Raw genomic sequence first — 18,254 nt, forward strand, 5'->3', positions numbered from 1 at the left:
CATACTTCAAGGCCCTCTTCAGACGACCCCGCCTTCAGGAAGCCTTTTCTGATGACCCCAGGAGAGAGTCATTCTTTCTCCAGTGCCCACAGCCCTTCAACAACGCATCCCTCTCCCAGACCCCTCACCCTCAGTCCTTGACTTACACATGTCACATTTGAGCATCCACACAACGGAGGTGGAGATAGGGATCTTGGCAATCCTAGCTTCTAGCTGAGCGAGTGAAAGATTGTAGGTGAACAATATATAAGAACTCATCTATTCACAAGTATTTGTCGAACTCATTCTATTGTTCTAGCACTGAGAACACAGGAGTGGACAAAACATTAAAAATCTCTGTCCTCTGCATTTTAAAAGTTGACTTTCATAGTGCTTTAGATATTTGCCTTTCTGCATTTTAAGAAAAGTGATTTAAACTGGGACTCAAATAATTACATTTGAGATGTTATAGAGATAAGTATATCAGAAGCAGTTGCCAGCACTGGATAATGTTACTCTACAAATACTTTTTAAAATGCCACAAAGGAAAAAACAAAACAAAACAAAACAACTCTGTACTCACGGAGTTTACATTGCAGTGGGGGAACTAGATAATAAGTAAATACATGCAGAACAGCAATGCCGGATCCATGCCATGGAGGAAAATGAAACACGGAGGAAGGAGGGGGAGTATAGGATGGAGGCCTTCTTAGAAGGTGCCCCTGGAAAGAGAGCATGTTAGCAAATACCTGGAGGAAGTGAGGACTGAAACTAGGTGGGCGTCTGAGGGAAAAGCAATCCAGGCACTAGTAGGGAAGCGGGTGTGCGTGGCTGGAGCAGAATGAGTGAGGGGAACAGAGGAGATGAAGTCAACGGGGTTGTATTTGGAGGGCGATGGGGGAGGGCGGATGCGTAAGGCTTGGACAGGCTTTGGTTTGTACTCAGAGGGAAGTGGGGAGCTACTTCAGTGTTTTACGTGAGGAAGTGATCTGAACTGACACACAGCTTAACAGGTTCACTCTGGGCGCTGTGCCGAGAGAAGACTGTATAGAGGGATATGGGTAAAAGGACAGAGATAAGTCACAAGGCCATTGCCATAATCCAGATAAAAGATAAAGGTCACCTAAACCAGGGTAGTATTTTGGGTATATTTTCAAGGTAGGATTCACTGAAATAATGTGGGATATAAGAAGTCACAGATGATTCCAAGATTTCTTTCTTGCTCTATCTATTTACTTATGGCTGTGCCGAGTTTCACACACAGCAAGCATGGGGGCTACTCTGCTTGCAGTACTCGGGTTCTCCTCATGCTGGCTTCTCTCGTGGGGAGCACAAGCTCTATGTGCATGGACTCAGCAGGCTCGTGCACAGGCTTAGTTGCTCCACGGCATGCGGGATCTTCCCAGACCAGGGATTGAACCCGCGTCCCCTGCATTGGCAGGCAGATTGTTAACCATTAGACCACCAGGGAAGCCCACTCCAAGATTTCTGATCTGAGCAACTGGAGGGATGGCACTGCAATTTAAGGCGATGGGAAGACTATGAGAGGGTGAGGTGAGTTAGGAATTTAGTTTTGAACTTAGGTTTGACATGCCTCCGGTCACGTCCAATTGGAGATAAGCAGTAGCTGAATGGATATGTGTCTAGAAAGGAGAAACCTGGGGTAGAGATACAAATTGGGGAGTTGTCAGCATAAAGATGGTATTTTAAACCATAGGATTAGATTAGATCACCCAAGGCAATAAGTGAATTTATTGAAAAGAAGTCTAAGTAAAAACTCAGGGGTCCTACTCCAGAATGCAGAATTGAGGAAGGTAAGTGAGAACCAGAAAAGAGCCAACCCCTTCTGAGTTGCCAGGGTGACAGGAGGAGAATCCAGAAAAGAGTGTTGTAGGAAGTGAAGGGAACATAGCATTCAAGGAGAGAAAGATCAGTTATGCCAAACTCCAAAGTCCAGTTGAGTAATATTAAGATTGAGAATTGACCAAAGGATTTACCATGTGAAGGTCATTCCTTATCTTGTCCCCAGTGTTTGCTCAATGAATGAGTGAGTGAGTGTATGTTAATGTCTCCTCCATCTATATTTGACCAGGACCCAAGAGTAGATGGACTAAGTCTTTTTTTCTCCAGAAAGAGTTTGATCAGCTTAATAAATGACTGTAGAAATGATGGAATGAAATGGCTTTTCCTTCAGTGTCTCGCCTACCCCGGTTCCCATGTTATTTCCTGAGAACTATAGAAGGTAGGAAGCTGCATGGAGTTCCCAGTCCCTGAAAGCTGGCCTGTCTGGAATTGCCTGTGGTCATTTCTCTGTACTATTGCACACAGCCAAGTCATTCAGGCAGAAGAGTCAACGAAAATCAGAAGACAAATACTCTAGTCTCTACTTCACAGGGAAACATCTGCAAACTGACTTGAATGCATGTAGTCAGGCCTCTGGGAAAAACCACATTCTTGAGATCCTTAACCTGTGGCACTGTAAAAATATTTTCTTGGAAATTGTGACAATTCAAGGCATAGTTCCATAAAATACTAATGAAAATTTAAGTTGAAGACAGCTGGCCTTTGATGCATTGTAAAAAGGAAGATTTCCCGCCTAGGGCAGTCATTCTAGAGTGGCTACCATTTCATGAGAATTTACTGTGTACCAGGAACTGTGCTAACTGGGTATAGAGCAAACCCAAGTCTTCACAAACAGCCTGTAAGAATGGTATTATCATCACCTTCAGATTATAGATGTCATATATTACAGATGATTCAATGGAAGCTTAGAAGGATTGAAGGGGTCTCGTGGGACTGAGTATCTTTCCCAATGAAGGACCCTTGGGAGTGACCTGTTTGCTATCAAGAGATCTTACTCCTGGACAGATGAGGAAGGCCCTGGTGCTGCTTCTAGAAGTCAGCTTTTCCCAGGAGGAAAAGAGAGCACAGCGGTGTGGCCCTGGGAAGCAGCATCCTGAGAGCTGGGGTACAGGTGGGGGGTATAAAGAAGACTCCTGAAAGAAAGAAAGGAAACAAAACACAGTCACAATTTATTTTATCCTCAGGTACTTTTCAACTAAAAAAAATTGACCCCATCATTTTTTCTTTCTTCCCCCCACAACATATGGCTTGTGGGTTCTTAGTTCTGTGACCAGGGATTGAACTGGGGCCATCAGCAGTGAGAGCACAGTCTTAACCACTGGACCACCAGAAAATTCCCTTGATTCCACTTTATAGGTAAGTGGAATGCCCTCTCCACTTAGAGAGGGTAAGTAGTAAAATTTATCCCAAGTCACAAATACCTGGAAGGTGAAAGACCAAATTTTGCCCGCAGGGTTATATGGTTTCAGAGGCCGAGCTCTTTCCACATTCCCAAAAGAACTCCAGACAATAACGATGAGAGGTTCCTAAGATGTGGGGCTCCTGAAAGGCACCCATTAAAAAGAACTGTGTCACTCACTGGACAGCCTCCCCCAGCCCCTCTTGTCTGTGTGTGTGTTGGGAAGCAGTCCATTCCCGTTATTCAGGGAGCAATTACTCCATTCTTGTGGTCCATTCAGGGCCATTTGCTTCTCCGCCTTTTCAACCTTTTATTTTCCTGCTCCTGTGAGCTCTGTCAGGGCAGAGGGCAGAGGCAGAATGCTAGCCCTTTACTTAGGTAAATGTGGGGAAATGTCTTACTTGCCATATGGTTGAAACAACTGGCTAACATGATATTTTAAAAAATAATCTTGTTTATGGATTTCTGGTTGTCCTGGGTCTTCGCTGCCATTTGGGCTTCTGTGGCTCTTCTTTGTTGCAGTGTGCAGGCTCCCCATCGTGGTGGTTTCTCTTGCTGCAGAGCGCAGGCTCTAGGGCGCACAGGCTTCGGTAGTTGCGGCACGTGGACTCAGTAGCTGTGGCTCCTGGGCTTGAGAGCACACACGCTCAACAGTTGTGGTGCACGGCCTTAGCTGCTCCGAGGCACGTGGGATCTTCCCAGATCAGGGATCGAACCCATGCCTTCTGCACTGGCAGGCGGATGGATTCCTTACCACTGAGCTACCAGGGAAGCCCCTAACATGACACTTTATGCAATCTTGTCTGCCTGAATTATCTGGAACCCCCATTAGTTCTATTAATTGGTCCCATGGTAGGTTCAGCAAGAGGTCATACTCAGAACACAGGGCCTTTATTAGATGTAAGCTCCATTCTAGAAACTCACAGGCCCAAGATGGAGTACGTTCAGTTTACATTTGTTCAGTTACTGATGGCATCACTGACACCTGACTCACCAAACTGGTCTTCTAGAAAGAACCATGGACTCCCAGGGCTCAAGACGCTCAAGAGGCGACCTGGACTCCTCAGCCTGCCCCCTGATCCTGGTGGGGAATTGCCTCTCCAACCTGCAGGACACATGCCCTGGTCCTTTGCTGCAAGTCTGACAGTGATGTGGCCTTAATGTCACCAGGCAGCCCTCAGGACTGGGACTGTTTTTGTTTGTTTTGATTTGGCCTCACCTCACAGCTGGTGGGGATCTTAGCTCCCCAACCAGAGATTGAACCCCCGCCATGGCCGTGAAAGAGCCTAACCAGTGGACTGCCAGAGAATCAGACCTGTTCAAAACCTCTTTCCACACTGAGCTGAAGTCAGTTCCCCACCGTGGCTCCTATTTCTGCTCTCTAGACCTACTCAGAGCATGTCCAATCCTCCCCTACATGCCAACTTTTCAGGTATTTCAAGACAGCACTCGTGTTTCTCTTCTCTGCTCCTCCACTGCCCACGAGTTTAAATGAACTATAGTAAACTTATTTTACCTTTTTAAAGCAAGTAAAAAGTAAGACATTAGCAATATAATGCAGGTGCTGTGCTCCATCCCCAGTCTCATACTCAGCCTCATGCCCTGTCAGGTATTCTCCCCACAAACTCGTAAATATGTGCTGAGTCGCTTCAGTCGTGTCTGACTCTGTGTGACCTCGTGGACGGCAGCCCGCCAGGCTCCTCTGTCCGTGAGAGTCTCCAGGCAAGAATACTGGAGTGGGTTACCACGCCCTCTTCTCTCCTCTGTCCATGAGAGTCTCCAGGCAAGAATACTGGAGTGGGTTACCACGCCCTCTTCTCTCCTCTGTCCATGAGAGTCTCCAGGCAAGAATACTGGAGTGGGTTACCACACCCTCTTCTAGGGGATCTTCCCAACCCAGGGATCGAATCCCGCGGCTCTTACATCTCCTGCATTGGCAGGCAGGTTCTTTACCACTAGCGCCACTGGGAAGCCCTACTTGTAAATATAAATGTTTACATAATTCTGTGGACTGTGGGCTCTCACAGAAAAGCTTCTGGCGGGAGCAGTGAGTAATAGGAGACAGCAGAAGTCACCATGTTTACCTGTGCTGGACATTTACAATCCGTGACTACCGCTGCGCGACTGTGGGCAGTTTGTTCAACCTTAATTCAGTTTCCTCGTCTGTAAAATGGGAATAACAGTTATTGCATACGTTTTACATTCGGGGGATTAACCTAGACTGGGCTCCTGAGTCATTTACGCGTGGTACTTTAAGTAGCTGTTACAACTGTTTTCTCCCTCCCACTTCACAGACCGGGAAGGGCGCCTAGAAGGGGTAAGAGGTTTATGAGGGGTCGCAGCTAGTTAACAGCAGAGCGGAAACTTAAACACAGATCCCTGAAGACTCCGGCAGGCCCGGGCCCCTGCCTGCTCCCTATCGTGTTGGCGGGGGCCCGCAGACGTCCATCCTGCCAGTGCAGACTAGAAAGTCTCCCCTCATCCCGCAGCGCAGACGACAGTGGGAGGCCTCCAACAAGCACCCAAGATAACTGCAGCGAGCCGGGGCCTTGGCTGTGTGTCCTTTAGGAAGGGCGGGGGATGGGGGTGGACAACGATGGCTCCGCAGGAGTAATTCAAGGTTAAAGGCGGTTTTCGGCCTTGCGCAGGCCGCGGCGATCCCACGACGAGAGGGTTCCAACCTTTCGAAGATCACAGCACAGTTTCTACGCGGCGGGCGCACCTCGGGCGGCGGGCCGGGGCGGGGCCCGGGACTCCCAGTCTCGGAACCGCGGGGCGGAGCAGCGCGTTCCGGCCCTGGGGCGTGGCCGCGCGCAGGTGCGGCGAGAGGCTCGAGTTTCACTGAAACTTACCGGGTTCTCGGGAGGCGTGCGCGCAGGCTCCAATCAGGGGCCGGCGGGAGGGTGGCTTCCTACCCGAGCCGAGGGCAGAGGGGGACTCAGTTTCGGGGCTGTGGCGGCGGCGGGCTCCCCGTCCGCCCGGCGTCGGCGCTGCTGCAGGATGCGAAGCCCGAGCGCGGCGTGGCTGCTCGGGGGCGTCCTCCTGCTGGCGGCCTCTGCCTCCTGCAACCGCACCGTCGCAGGTGAGAGGCTCGGCTGGGAGGGGTCGCGCTGCTCGGGAGCGGGGGTCTCGGGCGCCGTGGGCTGGAGGCGGACGCCGGGTGGATGCGGGAAGGGTGAGTGCGGCCGCCGCCTCCTCCTCCCCGCACCCGGCGGCTCCGCTCCAGGCTTCGGAGCAGGGGGGTCTCCGGGGCCCCAGCTGGGACCACCAGCAGGGGCTGAAGCCTGTGGAAGCGAGCGGAAGACAGCGGGGTGTTCGCGTCTACGGACGCCCCGGGGGGCTGAGTCCCTCGCCGCCCCACCAGCCCCAGGTTTCTTTGCAAACACTAGCCATTAAGGAACTTTCGCACACTTTTCAGACTCTCCTGCCTAGTCCTGCGCGACCCGCGGGGTTAGCGAGTTGACGGCCTCAAAGAGCGGGACGGAGCCCGCGGCCTGGGAATTTTCTGAGTCGTTTTCTGAGCCTCCGGCAACTTCTGGAGGCCCCTCTTTGGGGTCGGCCCTCGGCATTCAACCCGCCTCCCCCTCCCCGGGGCCGGCAACTCCTCTGGGACGGTTCGTGGCGGGAGTGGGGAAGCCAGGGCCGGGCGCTCGCTCCGGGTTGTAGGCCAGTCGAACAGGTGAACGAATGGAACTTCTTGAACCCTGCTTTACATTCGACCAGGTGACCTGTGGGCCCCGGGTTTCCCGGCCCTTCGGTGCCACACCGGCCGCCACCAGGTCCGAAGGCCCGAGGCTGCGCTCCCCGGGCACGGAAGTGCCCAGCTTGTGCGCCGCAGCCGGTGCCCGGGGTGTGCTCGGACTTGTCAGGCGGGAGGGGGAATCTCCCCGGCTGAGCTGCTCTCCCAGGGCGTGGGCGCTGTTAGGCCGGGTATTGCCTTCAGTTCAGTTCAGTCGCTCAGTCGTGTCCGACTCTGCGACCCCATGGACTGCAGCACGCCAGGCTTCCCTGTCCAACAGCCCCCGGAGCCTACTCAAACTCATACTGTGATGCTAAAGGATGAGGAGCCTTAAAAAGGAAGTTTTTGTTTCCGTGCGAAATTTGTAGACCTGTTAAGACAGGTTCTCACTTTTATCCTCTTCATGAAGACATTGTAAAACAGCAAATCACTGTGAATTTGAATCAGAAGCATGTGATTCTTTTCCTTCTGCAGTTACAGAAAAGGGTATTATTATGGTGGATACTTGAAAAACTACACCCCTGGTACACATTTTATTGTCAGCGTTAGAATAAAGATATTTTATTTCCTGAAGGTACTGAAACTGTGATGAACACATGTCCCTTTACCGTTCTGTTTTTAAACTTACAAACTTAAAATTTAGGGGCAAGGCTTAGTATGTGCAGACATCTTCTGTAAAATGTGAGGATGTGGATTCTTCTAATTTATCATCTAGACAGTTCCAATAGGAAGCTTGCCTGAGTGTTTGGCTTGCTCTTGTTTACAAAGTGAGGGACAGGAGCTGGGAGGATTTCTGAAGTATAAGGCACACTTCATTTAACAACATGACAAAGATCAAGTTACTTGTTAAACAGAACTATTCAATATTGCACTTTTTTCGCCTTCCACATACTTTTATTCCTTTGCAGGGTAACTTTGCTAAAGGGTCAGTTCAGTAACAGTGAGACTTTTGGTAGATGGAGCTTTCTTCACAACTTGAAACTAAGTTGATTTTAATTAAGAAACATGGCATCACCAGTGTTTCTGACCTTCAGCACCTGTCTTTGCTCACCCGCTTCAGTCTGGCCCTCATGTATCCCCCTCAGTTTGCAGCAAGATGCATACTAGACTTTTCTTCCCAAAGGTTTTTCCCCAAAACACTGCCTTATGGAAGGGAACTCAGCCTAGAGAGTAACCTTATCATTTCACAGATGGGGGCTGCTGAATTGAGGGGGAGAGGCAAGGAAAACTGTCCATCATACCCCTGCTTTCTTTCCTATCACGTGTGTGTGTGTGTGTGTGTATTCTTTACCATCTGAGTGATGGATAGTTACTTCTGTAAATAGTTTTCTCTCTCCCCCAACTGGATCACATACTCCAGGAGGCCAGGGACCCCTACCGGCACCTCCATCACCACGGTCCAACACATCTCTTTCCCTAAAGGACCTCAGTAAATAGTGAATGAAAAATGAAGTAAAGGGACTGGCCCAGAGTTTCCCGGCAGTTGATGGCAGTTTGGCATTTAAGTTGGCTTTTTTCAGGTACTTACTTCTTTCCCCCGTGTCACAAGTCTGAGAAGTCCCCTGTAAAGCAGTCATTCCATTTTTCTTTCGGACACTGAAACTTGTGTTCCCTTTGTAATTGGTCATTAAGGATACAAGCTGTATGTGATTACTGTAAAGGAAAAATAAGTCCAAAAAGGAGGTGGCATTAATTAAATCACCCTCATTACCCAAAACATTGCCAACATTTTGGTTTCTAGCCTTTCTCATGCTTTCATACATCCATGCACAAAATATGTATTCATAAATAGACAAAAAAATTGTGTACAGCTATGTGTTTATATAAACATCAGTCGGTTGCCATTGCTCAGTCGCTAGGCTAGATCCGACTCTTTGCAGCTCCTCTGTCCTCTAATATCTCCTGGAGTTTGCCCAAATTCATGTCCACTGAGTTGGTGATGCTATCTAACCATCTCATCCTCTGCTGCCCTTTTCTCCTTTTGCCTTCAGTCTTTCCCAGCATCAGGGTCTTTTCCAATGAGTAAAAGTAAACATCAGTAATGAGTAAACATCAAGGACCAAACATCAGTAGCATGTTAGTAAATAGAAAACATTTTTAATGAATCTTAAAATGTTACCAGTGGATGTATAATAATTTTTAACTGGTCCTCTGTTGATAGACTCTTGGGCTATTTTCCATGTTTTGGAATAAGAGAGGACACTGCAATGAACGTGAAGATGGGACCTTAAATTTGTGTTTGGTCACCTGCCTGACCTTGTAGTTACTAATTAATTTTGATAGGTGATGTTTTAGTGAAGTGCGTGTTTGACTTTCTTACGGTTTTATTAGCTGAGCAAATGTTGAGAGGAAAACACTTCATCCTGAAAGAATACAAGAAATTTGAGTAATGTGTCCCTAGAGAGGGTACCAAGTAATGGAAACTTTTCTTTTTTGATCTGTGCTCCCAAAGTTCAGAGCAAAAGAATATTTGGGGGTGAGGAGGATAATAGGGGAACGAACACAAGAGGAGAGTTTAAACAAATAAAGTGGCTGCTCTATACCTGCTTGTGTTGGGAGGGTGGGCCACAGGAGGAAGCTTAATATAGCAAAGAGCAGGTAATGTTTTTAAAGTTAAAAGTGCAAATCAAAAAGGTTAAAAGTGAAACATCCCTGTTCTCTCCCTTCTTCACTCACAACAGACTTCTTTATGCAGAAATACATGTGTTGTGTAACAGTAGAAGGCTCATACTGTACATGCTGTCCTACCGTTTTTTTAACCTATATGATCTAGTCACGGTCAATATAGGAAAATCTGCCCATACTTTTGTAGGGGGCACATTATTCATTGTATCAGTTCAGTTCAGTTCAGTCTCTCAGTCGTGTCCGACTCTTTGTGACCCCATGAATTGCAGCACGCCAGGCCTCCCTGTTCATCACCACGTCCCAGAGTTCACTCAGACTCATGTGCATCGAGTCCGTGATGCCATCCAGCCATCTCATCCTCTGTCATCCCCTTTTCCTCCTGCCCCCAATCCTTCCCAGCATCAGAGTATTTTCCAATGAGTCAACTCTTCGCATGAGGTGGCCAGAGTACTGGAGTTTCAGCTTCAGCATCATTCCCTCCAAAGAAATCCCAGGGCTGATCTCCTTCAGAATGGACTGGTTGGATCTCCTTGCAGTCCAAGGGACCCTCAAGAGTCTTCTCCAACATCGCAGTTCAAAAGCATCAATTCTTCGGTGCTCAGCCTTCTTCACAGTCCAACTCTCACATCCATACATGACCACAGGAAAAACCATAGCCTTGACTAGACGGACCTTAGTCGGCAAAGTAATGTCTCTGCTTTTGAATATGCTGTCTAGGTTGGTCATAACTTTTCTTCCAAGGAGTAAGTGTCTTTTAATTTCATGGCTGCAGTCACCATCTGCAGTGATTTTGGAGCCCCCAAAAATAAAGTCTGACACTGTTTCCACTGTTTCCCCATCTATTTCCCATGAAGTGATGGGACCGGATGCCATGATCTTCGTTTTCTGAATGTTGAGCTTTAAGCCAACTTTTCACTCTCCTCTTTCACTTTTATCAAGAGGCTTTTTAGCTCCTCTTCCCTTTCTGCCATAAGGGTGGTGTTATCTGCATATCTGAGGTTATTGATATTTCTCCCGGCAATCTTGATTCCAGCTTGTATTTCTTCCAGTCCAGTGTTTCTCATGATGTACTCTGCATATAAGTTAAATAAGCAGGGTGACAATATACAGCCTTGACGTACACCTTTTCCTTTTTGGAACCAGTCTGTTGTTCCATGTCCAGTTCTAACTGTTGCTTCCTGACCTGCATACAGATTTCTCAAGAGGCAGGTCAGGTGGTCTGGTTATTCCCATCTCTTTCAGAATTTTCCAGTTTATTGTGATCCACACAGTCAAAGGCTTTGGCATAGTCAATAAAGCAGAAATAGATGTTTTTCTGGAACTCTCTTGCTTTTGCCATGATCCAGCGGATGTTGGCAATTTGATCTCTGGTTCCTCTGCCTTTTCTAAAACCAGCTTGAACATCAGGGAGTTCATGGTTCACGTATTGCTGAAGCCTGGCTTGGAGAATTTTGAGCATTACTTTACTAGCATGTGACAGGAGTGCAATTGTGTGGTAGTGTGAGCATTCTTTGGCATTGCCTTTCTTTATAAATGCCATAAATTACTGAACTCGCCTTTTTTTGTTTTTCGATGGACATTGAAACTATCATTTTTGTTTTACCATGGTAAATATTCTTGTACATACACTATTTTTGTGTACTTTAGCTAGTATACATGCAGAACAAATTCCTAGCAGTAAATCAGTGGGCCATAGGGCAAGCACACTTAAAATTTTTGATATTTTGCCAAATTGCCCTTCGAATAGATTACACCAGTTTACACGCCTCTGAAAAAGCAATCCAACTGACATAGAAGGGTATAAAGGTAAAAAAAAGTAAACTTCTCCCCTCCCCACCCATTTTACTCTAGAGGTGGCCAGAGTTTATGGTGTAGTGGGTGTTTTCCTAGACTTCAGATTTGTTGACAAATTATAATTTTGTTATATAGATGGAAGCATATTATTCCACCAGTTGCTTTTTCAGTTGACACTATATCGTGACTGTCATTGCATTTCAGTGTTTATTAAGTAGTTCATCTTCACCCTGTAAAATAGAAATGATGTTGTCAGGTTTATGGATGGGTTAGAAGCCGGGACGGCATCCGTTCTAGACGAGTTCTGAGTTGAGGACCCTGTATGAGGTAGAAGCCTGTGCCCTGAGCTGGAAGGGCTTCAGGGCACGTTGAGCAGCAGCTCGACATTTACCAGTGTTAGTACTGAGTAGTTCTAGCACTGCTCGGTTTCACCAAGTGGCACGCTGGTTGTGTGCTCTGCCCCTGGGTCGATGGACACAGCTAATATGAATGGTATTTTAGAGTGCAGTCATTCAGGGTTCTATGTGCGAATATTCTCAGGAAATCTTTCTTCCTCACTCTTTGAATCCTTCCCTACCTTTTTGTAGTACTTCTGGCTCCTTCCCCACCCCCCCTTCTTTATTTGAGTATCCTTACATAAAATAGTTTTTTATCTCTTTGCATGAACTTTTATGACCTGGTATATGTTTGTTTTTATGGAAAATTCTAGACACATGAAGATAGAATGTTGCAGTGAATCCCTGGTACCCCTCAGTCAGCTTTAGTAATGACACCTCAGCCTACTTCCTGCCTTCCATCAGGTGTCATTCTTTAACAGGTTTATTAAGATGTAACCTACAAACCATACAGTTCACCTGTTCAAAGTCTACAATTCAGTGCCTTTTGACTATTCACAGATAATCTATCCATCACCACAATCAACTTTAGAATATTTTTTTACCCTATAAGAACACTCCACCCATTCCTTAGCCATCATCCCCCAGTTTGCCCCATTCCCCAGCTCCTGGAAACCACTCATCTGTTTTTTTGTCTGTGGATTTGCCTATTCAGAACACTTATTATAAATGGACTCCTACAGTACATACTCCTGAGGCTTCTTTCAAAAGCACAACCTTTTCAAGCTTCGCCTGTGTTGTAGCATGTAACGGTACTTCATTTCCTTTTATTGCTAAGTCATGTTCCATTGTAGGCATTGACCACATTTTGTGTATCCATTCATCAGCTGATGGGCATCTGGGTTATTTCTCCTTTGGGGCTGTAATGAATAATGCTGTTCTGAACATTCCTGTACAGGTTTCCATGTTTTCCTGTGTCCTGGGTATATGCTTAGGAGTAGGAATTGCTGGGTTGTACGGCAATTCTATGGTGAACCGTTCAAGGAACTGCCAGATGGTTTTGCACAGTACCACTTTACCTTCCCACCAGCCGTGTCTTAGGTAGAAGAGGAAAAAATGACAACACATGCAAGTTATCAGATAAGCTTGTGAGTAGGTTGAACATCCTCCCTGGCATAAACGTGCCATGGTGAAGGGCTGCTCTTCCCCAGAAATAAAGTCAGGGCCTTCTGGGTCCTTACATTGCCCTTCACTTTGTTCTGTAGGTTGATGGACACTTGGTTGGGGCAGGATGTAGGCTGGCCATACCATTCATTCGTGATTTCGGAAGTTTAATTCATAATGTGGGGATGAAAGTGGAAGTTGTTAAAGCTTAGCATACTACTTGCTTAAATGTCAGAATACAAATTTGTCTGAACAGAAATCGTGCACCCAGTTGCCTGGTGACCTTGAGGTCAGAAGGCTTGCTGCCTGCTCTTCTCCTTGGGCAGGTCTCCAGGAAGCCCTCAGAGAAGCGGGAGACTCCTGCCCTGGCTGAGGCTGTCCTTGTGTCTAGAGAGACAGTGTGTCTGAGCTCCTGGGAACCTGGCTGTGTTGGACTTTGGGCTAAGGAGTGATGGGCCAGGCTGAGTTGTCTTGCAGTGCAAATGAGATAGATGGCCATTATGAGAACAGTTGGAGACTGATGAGTGTGGACAGTTTGTAGAACTAAATGATATACTGTCAGTTTTTTCCAGGATTCATAGAAATCATTGTTATGTTGTACACATACTTCATAACCCTCCCATTAAAAAAAATACCCATTGTAAAAACACGCACATGCACACACACACACACAGCAGAGGGACTTCCCTAGTGGTCCAAAAGTTCAGACTTCATCTTTCAACGCAGGTGGTACAGGCTGGATCCCTCGTCAGGTAGCGAAGATCCCACGTGCCACATGGCCAAAAACCCGAAACATAAAATAGAAGCGATATTGTGACAAATTCAGTAAAGACTTGAAAAATAGAAAATTAGGATTAAAAAAAAATAACAAAAATAACACAGCAGGCACACAAATCCAGACCATAGAAATCCTGGTAATCCCACCACCCATCAGAAGCCCCTGGAGGCATTCTGGGTGCCCCTCCTCCTGTCTTCTTTCTCTTCCTTCACGCAGCACGGGAAACTTTCTCCATCTACACTGCCCTGGAGAAAGGCAGGCTCGCCTAATGCTGTCCTCTCCGGCTTCTGCTGTTCTTTCTCAGTCCGTCTCACTGCTTCTTTTTCTCCTCAGCTGCTGTCCTCCTATTCTCCTCTGCCCGAGCTTTCAGGTGGTAACTGGAGTGCTGGGCACCATCCTGCCCGTGACCTTCCCACCAGCCGTTCTTTCTCTGAAGCGCTTGTTTTTGGACAAACCAGCATCTCTGCGGAAACACTGATTTCTGTAATGACCCTTGTCCGCCTTGCCTTTCTTGTGCAGGAGACAGGAGACTGTCTAAAGGAAGAAGCCTCATTGGTAACGTGGATAAGTCACCTGTGGTCACTGGCAGAGGCGTGACAGTGAAACCAGGCTTTTCCGTGGATGAGTTTTCTACCTCCGTCCTCACTGGAAAGCTGACCACTGTCTTTCTTCCAGTTGTCTACACGATCGTATTCGTGGTTGGTTTGCCAAGCAATGGCATGGCCCTGTGGGTCTTTCTTTTCCGAACAAAGAAGAAGCACCCCGCTGTGATTTACATGGCCAACCTGGCCTTGGCCGACCTCCTCTCGGTTACCTGGTTCCCTTTGAAGATCGCGTATCACATCCACGGCAACAACTGGATTTACGGGGAGTCTCTTTGCAAGGTGCTCATTGGCTTTTTCTACGGCAACATGTACTGCTCCATCCTCTTCATGACCTGCCTCAGCGTGCAGAGATACTGGGTCATCGTGAACCCCATGGTGCACCCCAAGAAGCAGGCAAACATTGCCATCGGCGTCTCCCTGGGAATATGGCTGCTCATTCTGCTGCTTACCATCCCCTTGTACGCCGTAAAGCAGACCTCCTACATCCCGGCCCTTAACATCACGACCTGTCACGACGTTTTGCCGGAGGAGGTGCTGGTGGGAGACATGTTCAACTACTTCCTGTCTCTGGCTATTGGAGTCTTTCTGTTCCCAGCCTTCCTCACCGCCTCGGCCTACGTGCTCATGATCCGGACCCTCCAGTCTTCTGCCATGGATGAGAGCTCAGGAAAGAAGAGGCGGAGGGCCATCAAGCTCATTGTCACCGTCCTGGCCATGTACCTGATCTGCTTCACGCCCAGTAACCTTCTGCTCGTGGTGCACTACTTCCTGATTAAGACCTGGGGCCAGAGTCACGTCTACGCCCTGTACATCGTGGCCCTCTGCCTCTCCACCCTCAACAGCTGCATCGACCCCTTTGTCTATTACTTCGTTTCACAGGACTTCCGGGATCACGCCAAGAACGCTCTTCTCTGCCGGAGCGTCCGTACTGTAAAGCGGATGCAGGTGTCCCTCTCCTCAAAGAAATTCTCGGGGAAATCCAGCTCTTACTCTTCAAGTTCGACCAGTGTCAAAGGCTCCTACTGAGTGGTCCGGTTCCTCAATGGAAGTTCTGCTGGAGGCTTTGGGGCCTGCTTACCATTCCGGAGATGCTTCTGTTGTTTCCTAACCAAGTAGGTTTCACCACATACCATGTATATGCAGCACCTCTCAGGGTTGCTGGAAGCTTCCCTGTTTGCATGAGGAAAGTCCCCCAAATTCACGTGGAATGTCAGTTTCAGAATTCCTCTACTCAGGGGCTCCCAGAAGTGGAACTGATTGAACCAGACTTTTCAGACGGTGCAGAAAAGACGGAAACCCCATGATGTGCAAAGACAAGTTTTGGCGTGAAGGTTTAAGTTTTTATCTCCAACTGCATCTCTTATATCTGGGGTTGGTCCAGCTGCATTAGGGCTTCAGGGCCCTCAGAGAAGATCAGTACAGTTGACTGGCTATACAGATGAGAAAACTAAAGAGGTGGGGGAGCTGCCCCAAGTCAGGTTTCCAGCCAACAGCAACAGGTTTGAATGGTGGGGTTCTTGTACCACTTCATCAAAATCATTGTGCATCTTGTTTGAAAATGTAGATTTATCGTACTCAGGAATCAGAGCTCAGAGTCTGGGGCAGGGCCCAGGAACCTGCATTTTAACAAGTCTTTCTTACACTCCAGTGTTTGGGAACCTTTGGTCTGGGTACTGCTTCCAGGAGCCATGGCAATTTTTGAAAAATGAAGCAAAACAGAATGTTCTGTGTCTTTCCCATCCAGCTCAGAACAAAGTCTGTTCATTGACTTATTGGGACTTCCAGTCATTTCTTTATTAATGCTTTGAGCTTTTGTATGTATCATTATCACTTCTAGGAAAATACGACGAGCATTTTAAATGTGGAAAAGCTAACTTTGTGTCTTTTACTGACTTGAGTGAAATCTTCAGGTTGTCTGAATAGTAGATTTTTTTCACAACTAAGAATAGTGTTTACCACTTAGTATTTTTAAAAATTATTGTTGGCCTATTTATTGCCAGTTTTGTTGACTTTTTATCAAATATGAAATGATAAAGCCGTCTCTTGAGTTTGAACCACATCTGTCTGGAAAAGAATACTAAAATAGAGATGATTTGCAATGTATTTAAAGAGGTACTTGACTCCAAGCTGACTTTATGCAGCTGTTGTATTTGTGACCTTTTAAAATAATTATTTTACTGTATGATTGATTTATAAATAACACATGACTTTTATTTTTTATGACTTATCTCTGAATTGTGTGGTTTTTGCTTTCATTTTTGTTTTCGAGGAAGGGAGAGTAGGGAAACGAAGGCATCACTCTTCTAAGAAGAAAGGAAGTGATTCTCACACCTTATTTTTTATGTAAAGAGGGTCATATTGTACACATTGCCCTGTAATAATTATTTTTCTTTTAACTACATTTTAGAATTCACATGTCTGCATCTATGGATTGACCTCCATTTTTAAAGGATACAAGCTACTTACTATTTGGGGTATATTGTGAGGTTTTAGTCATCTGGTCATTTCCATACCTATGGCCCCTGGAGTTGTTTCTCTCTCCCTCTCTTTTTTTCCCCTGTTAAAACAGTGCCACACTGAACATCTGTATGTAGACATCTTTGTGAGTATTTCTGTAGGATGAGGGCTTCCCTTGTGGGTCAGCAGATAAAGAATCTGCCTGCAATGTGGGAGACTTGGGTTTGATCCCTGGGTTGGGAAGATCCCCTGGAGAAGGGAACAGCTACCCACTCCAGTATTCTGGCCTGGAGAATTCCATGGACTGTATAGTCCATGGGGTTGCAAAGAGTCAGACATGACTGAGTGACTTTCATTTTCATTGTAGGATGAGTTCCAGGAAGTAGAATGGCCAGGTCAAAAGTGGGGTGCTCATTTTAAATTTTGGTAACACTTGCCAAATGGCCTTTGGTAATGTATACTTCTACCAAAAAGTGTATTTGCACTTATTTCCTGAAATGCTCATCCATCAGTCTTCTGAAATGTTTGGCAAACATCTGTTGCATTAGTTTGTGTTGAAGCAGCACAGCCTCTCGCCAGGCAGGGCTGAATTCTCACTCCATCATTTCTTTGTTTTGGGTTCCTGAGGAAGATGCTTCTCTGTGCCTCAGTTTCTTGTTTGTAAAATGCAGCTTAGGATGAAATGTTTGGCACGTACTCATAAGTTTAATGTGGCATTATTACTGTTCGTCTCTGAGGACTGCTGTGGTCTCATTTCCGGTCTGCCACCTTTCACTTCTTGGCCAGATACACCCTGCCTTCCTCGCCGGCTCAGCTTTCACTCTCTGAAAAGGCTTCCTCTCGGTGGGCTTGCTTCCATTTTACAGGTGGGAAAGCAAAAGATGGTCTACCCAGGGTAAAAAAGAGCAGAAACATGGGGCTCACAGGCTGATCCAGTGGAAAGCATTTTTTTGGTCTTTGCTATTTCTTTATTAGTCATTTTTATAATACATGCTGATAGTAAAAAAAAAAATCAAACTGAGTAAAAATATATAAAATGAAAAATGTACTTCTTTGCCACTTATGTCCATTCTTGTCTCACAAAGGGAACTAATTGTTATAATTGTTTATAGAAAAAAATATATTTTGTATGTAATACTCTTAAAATAAGAATGAATGTGTTTGTGTATGTAAATACATATATGTACATGTATACGCCAACTTCTAAATCAGTTCACATGGATCTTCCTCATTTTTTTCAGTGACTTCAGGTAGTATTCGGTACCTGAGTGATCATAATTTAATCCCTACCCTATGGAAGAAGTGTTTTCCTTGGTTCATTTTCACCAAATCTGTGAATCTATGTGAAGAAGTGTACAAGAAATGATGTGGGAAATAGAATCATTAGAGTGTCTGTTTGCTGAATCAAATGCTCCTCTAATCGTGTTTGTTTCTCTTTCCTTTGAGGAGTGGCTCACAAAGGCCCTGCCCTGCCTGAATCGGGCCCCTGCCAGCGGCGGGAGGGGCAGGCGGGTGG

The 18,254-nt window shown here is 46.5% G+C and overlaps 1 protein-coding gene across 1 annotated transcript; it reads left to right on the top strand.

Annotated features, from left to right (window-relative positions):
* Positions 1-6,079: 6,079 nt before the first annotated feature.
* Positions 6,080-16,504, top strand: F2RL1 (F2R like trypsin receptor 1). The gene is made up of 2 exons (XM_069595345.1): positions 6,080-6,323; positions 14,196-16,504. The coding sequence occupies exons 1-2, from the start codon at positions 6,242-6,244 to the stop codon at positions 15,305-15,307; spliced, it is 1,194 nt and encodes a 397-aa protein (XP_069451446.1). The 5' UTR covers positions 6,080-6,241; the 3' UTR covers positions 15,308-16,504.
* Positions 16,505-18,254: the final 1,750 nt, after the last annotated feature.

The sequence above is a fragment of the Ovis canadensis genome, chromosome 7, assembly GCF_042477335.2.
Source record: "Ovis canadensis isolate MfBH-ARS-UI-01 breed Bighorn chromosome 7, ARS-UI_OviCan_v2, whole genome shotgun sequence".
NCBI lineage: Eukaryota > Metazoa > Chordata > Mammalia > Artiodactyla > Bovidae > Ovis > Ovis canadensis.

Coding starts and splice junctions, on each gene's coding strand:
- F2RL1 (XM_069595345.1), top strand. CDS start 6,242: ATGCGAAGCCCGAGCGCGGCGTGGCTGCTCGGGGGCGTCCTCCTGCTG. Junction 6,324..14,195: donor CTGCAACCGCACCGTCGCAG/GTGAGAGGCTCG, acceptor TTTCTTGTGCAG/GAGACAGGAGACTGTCTAAA.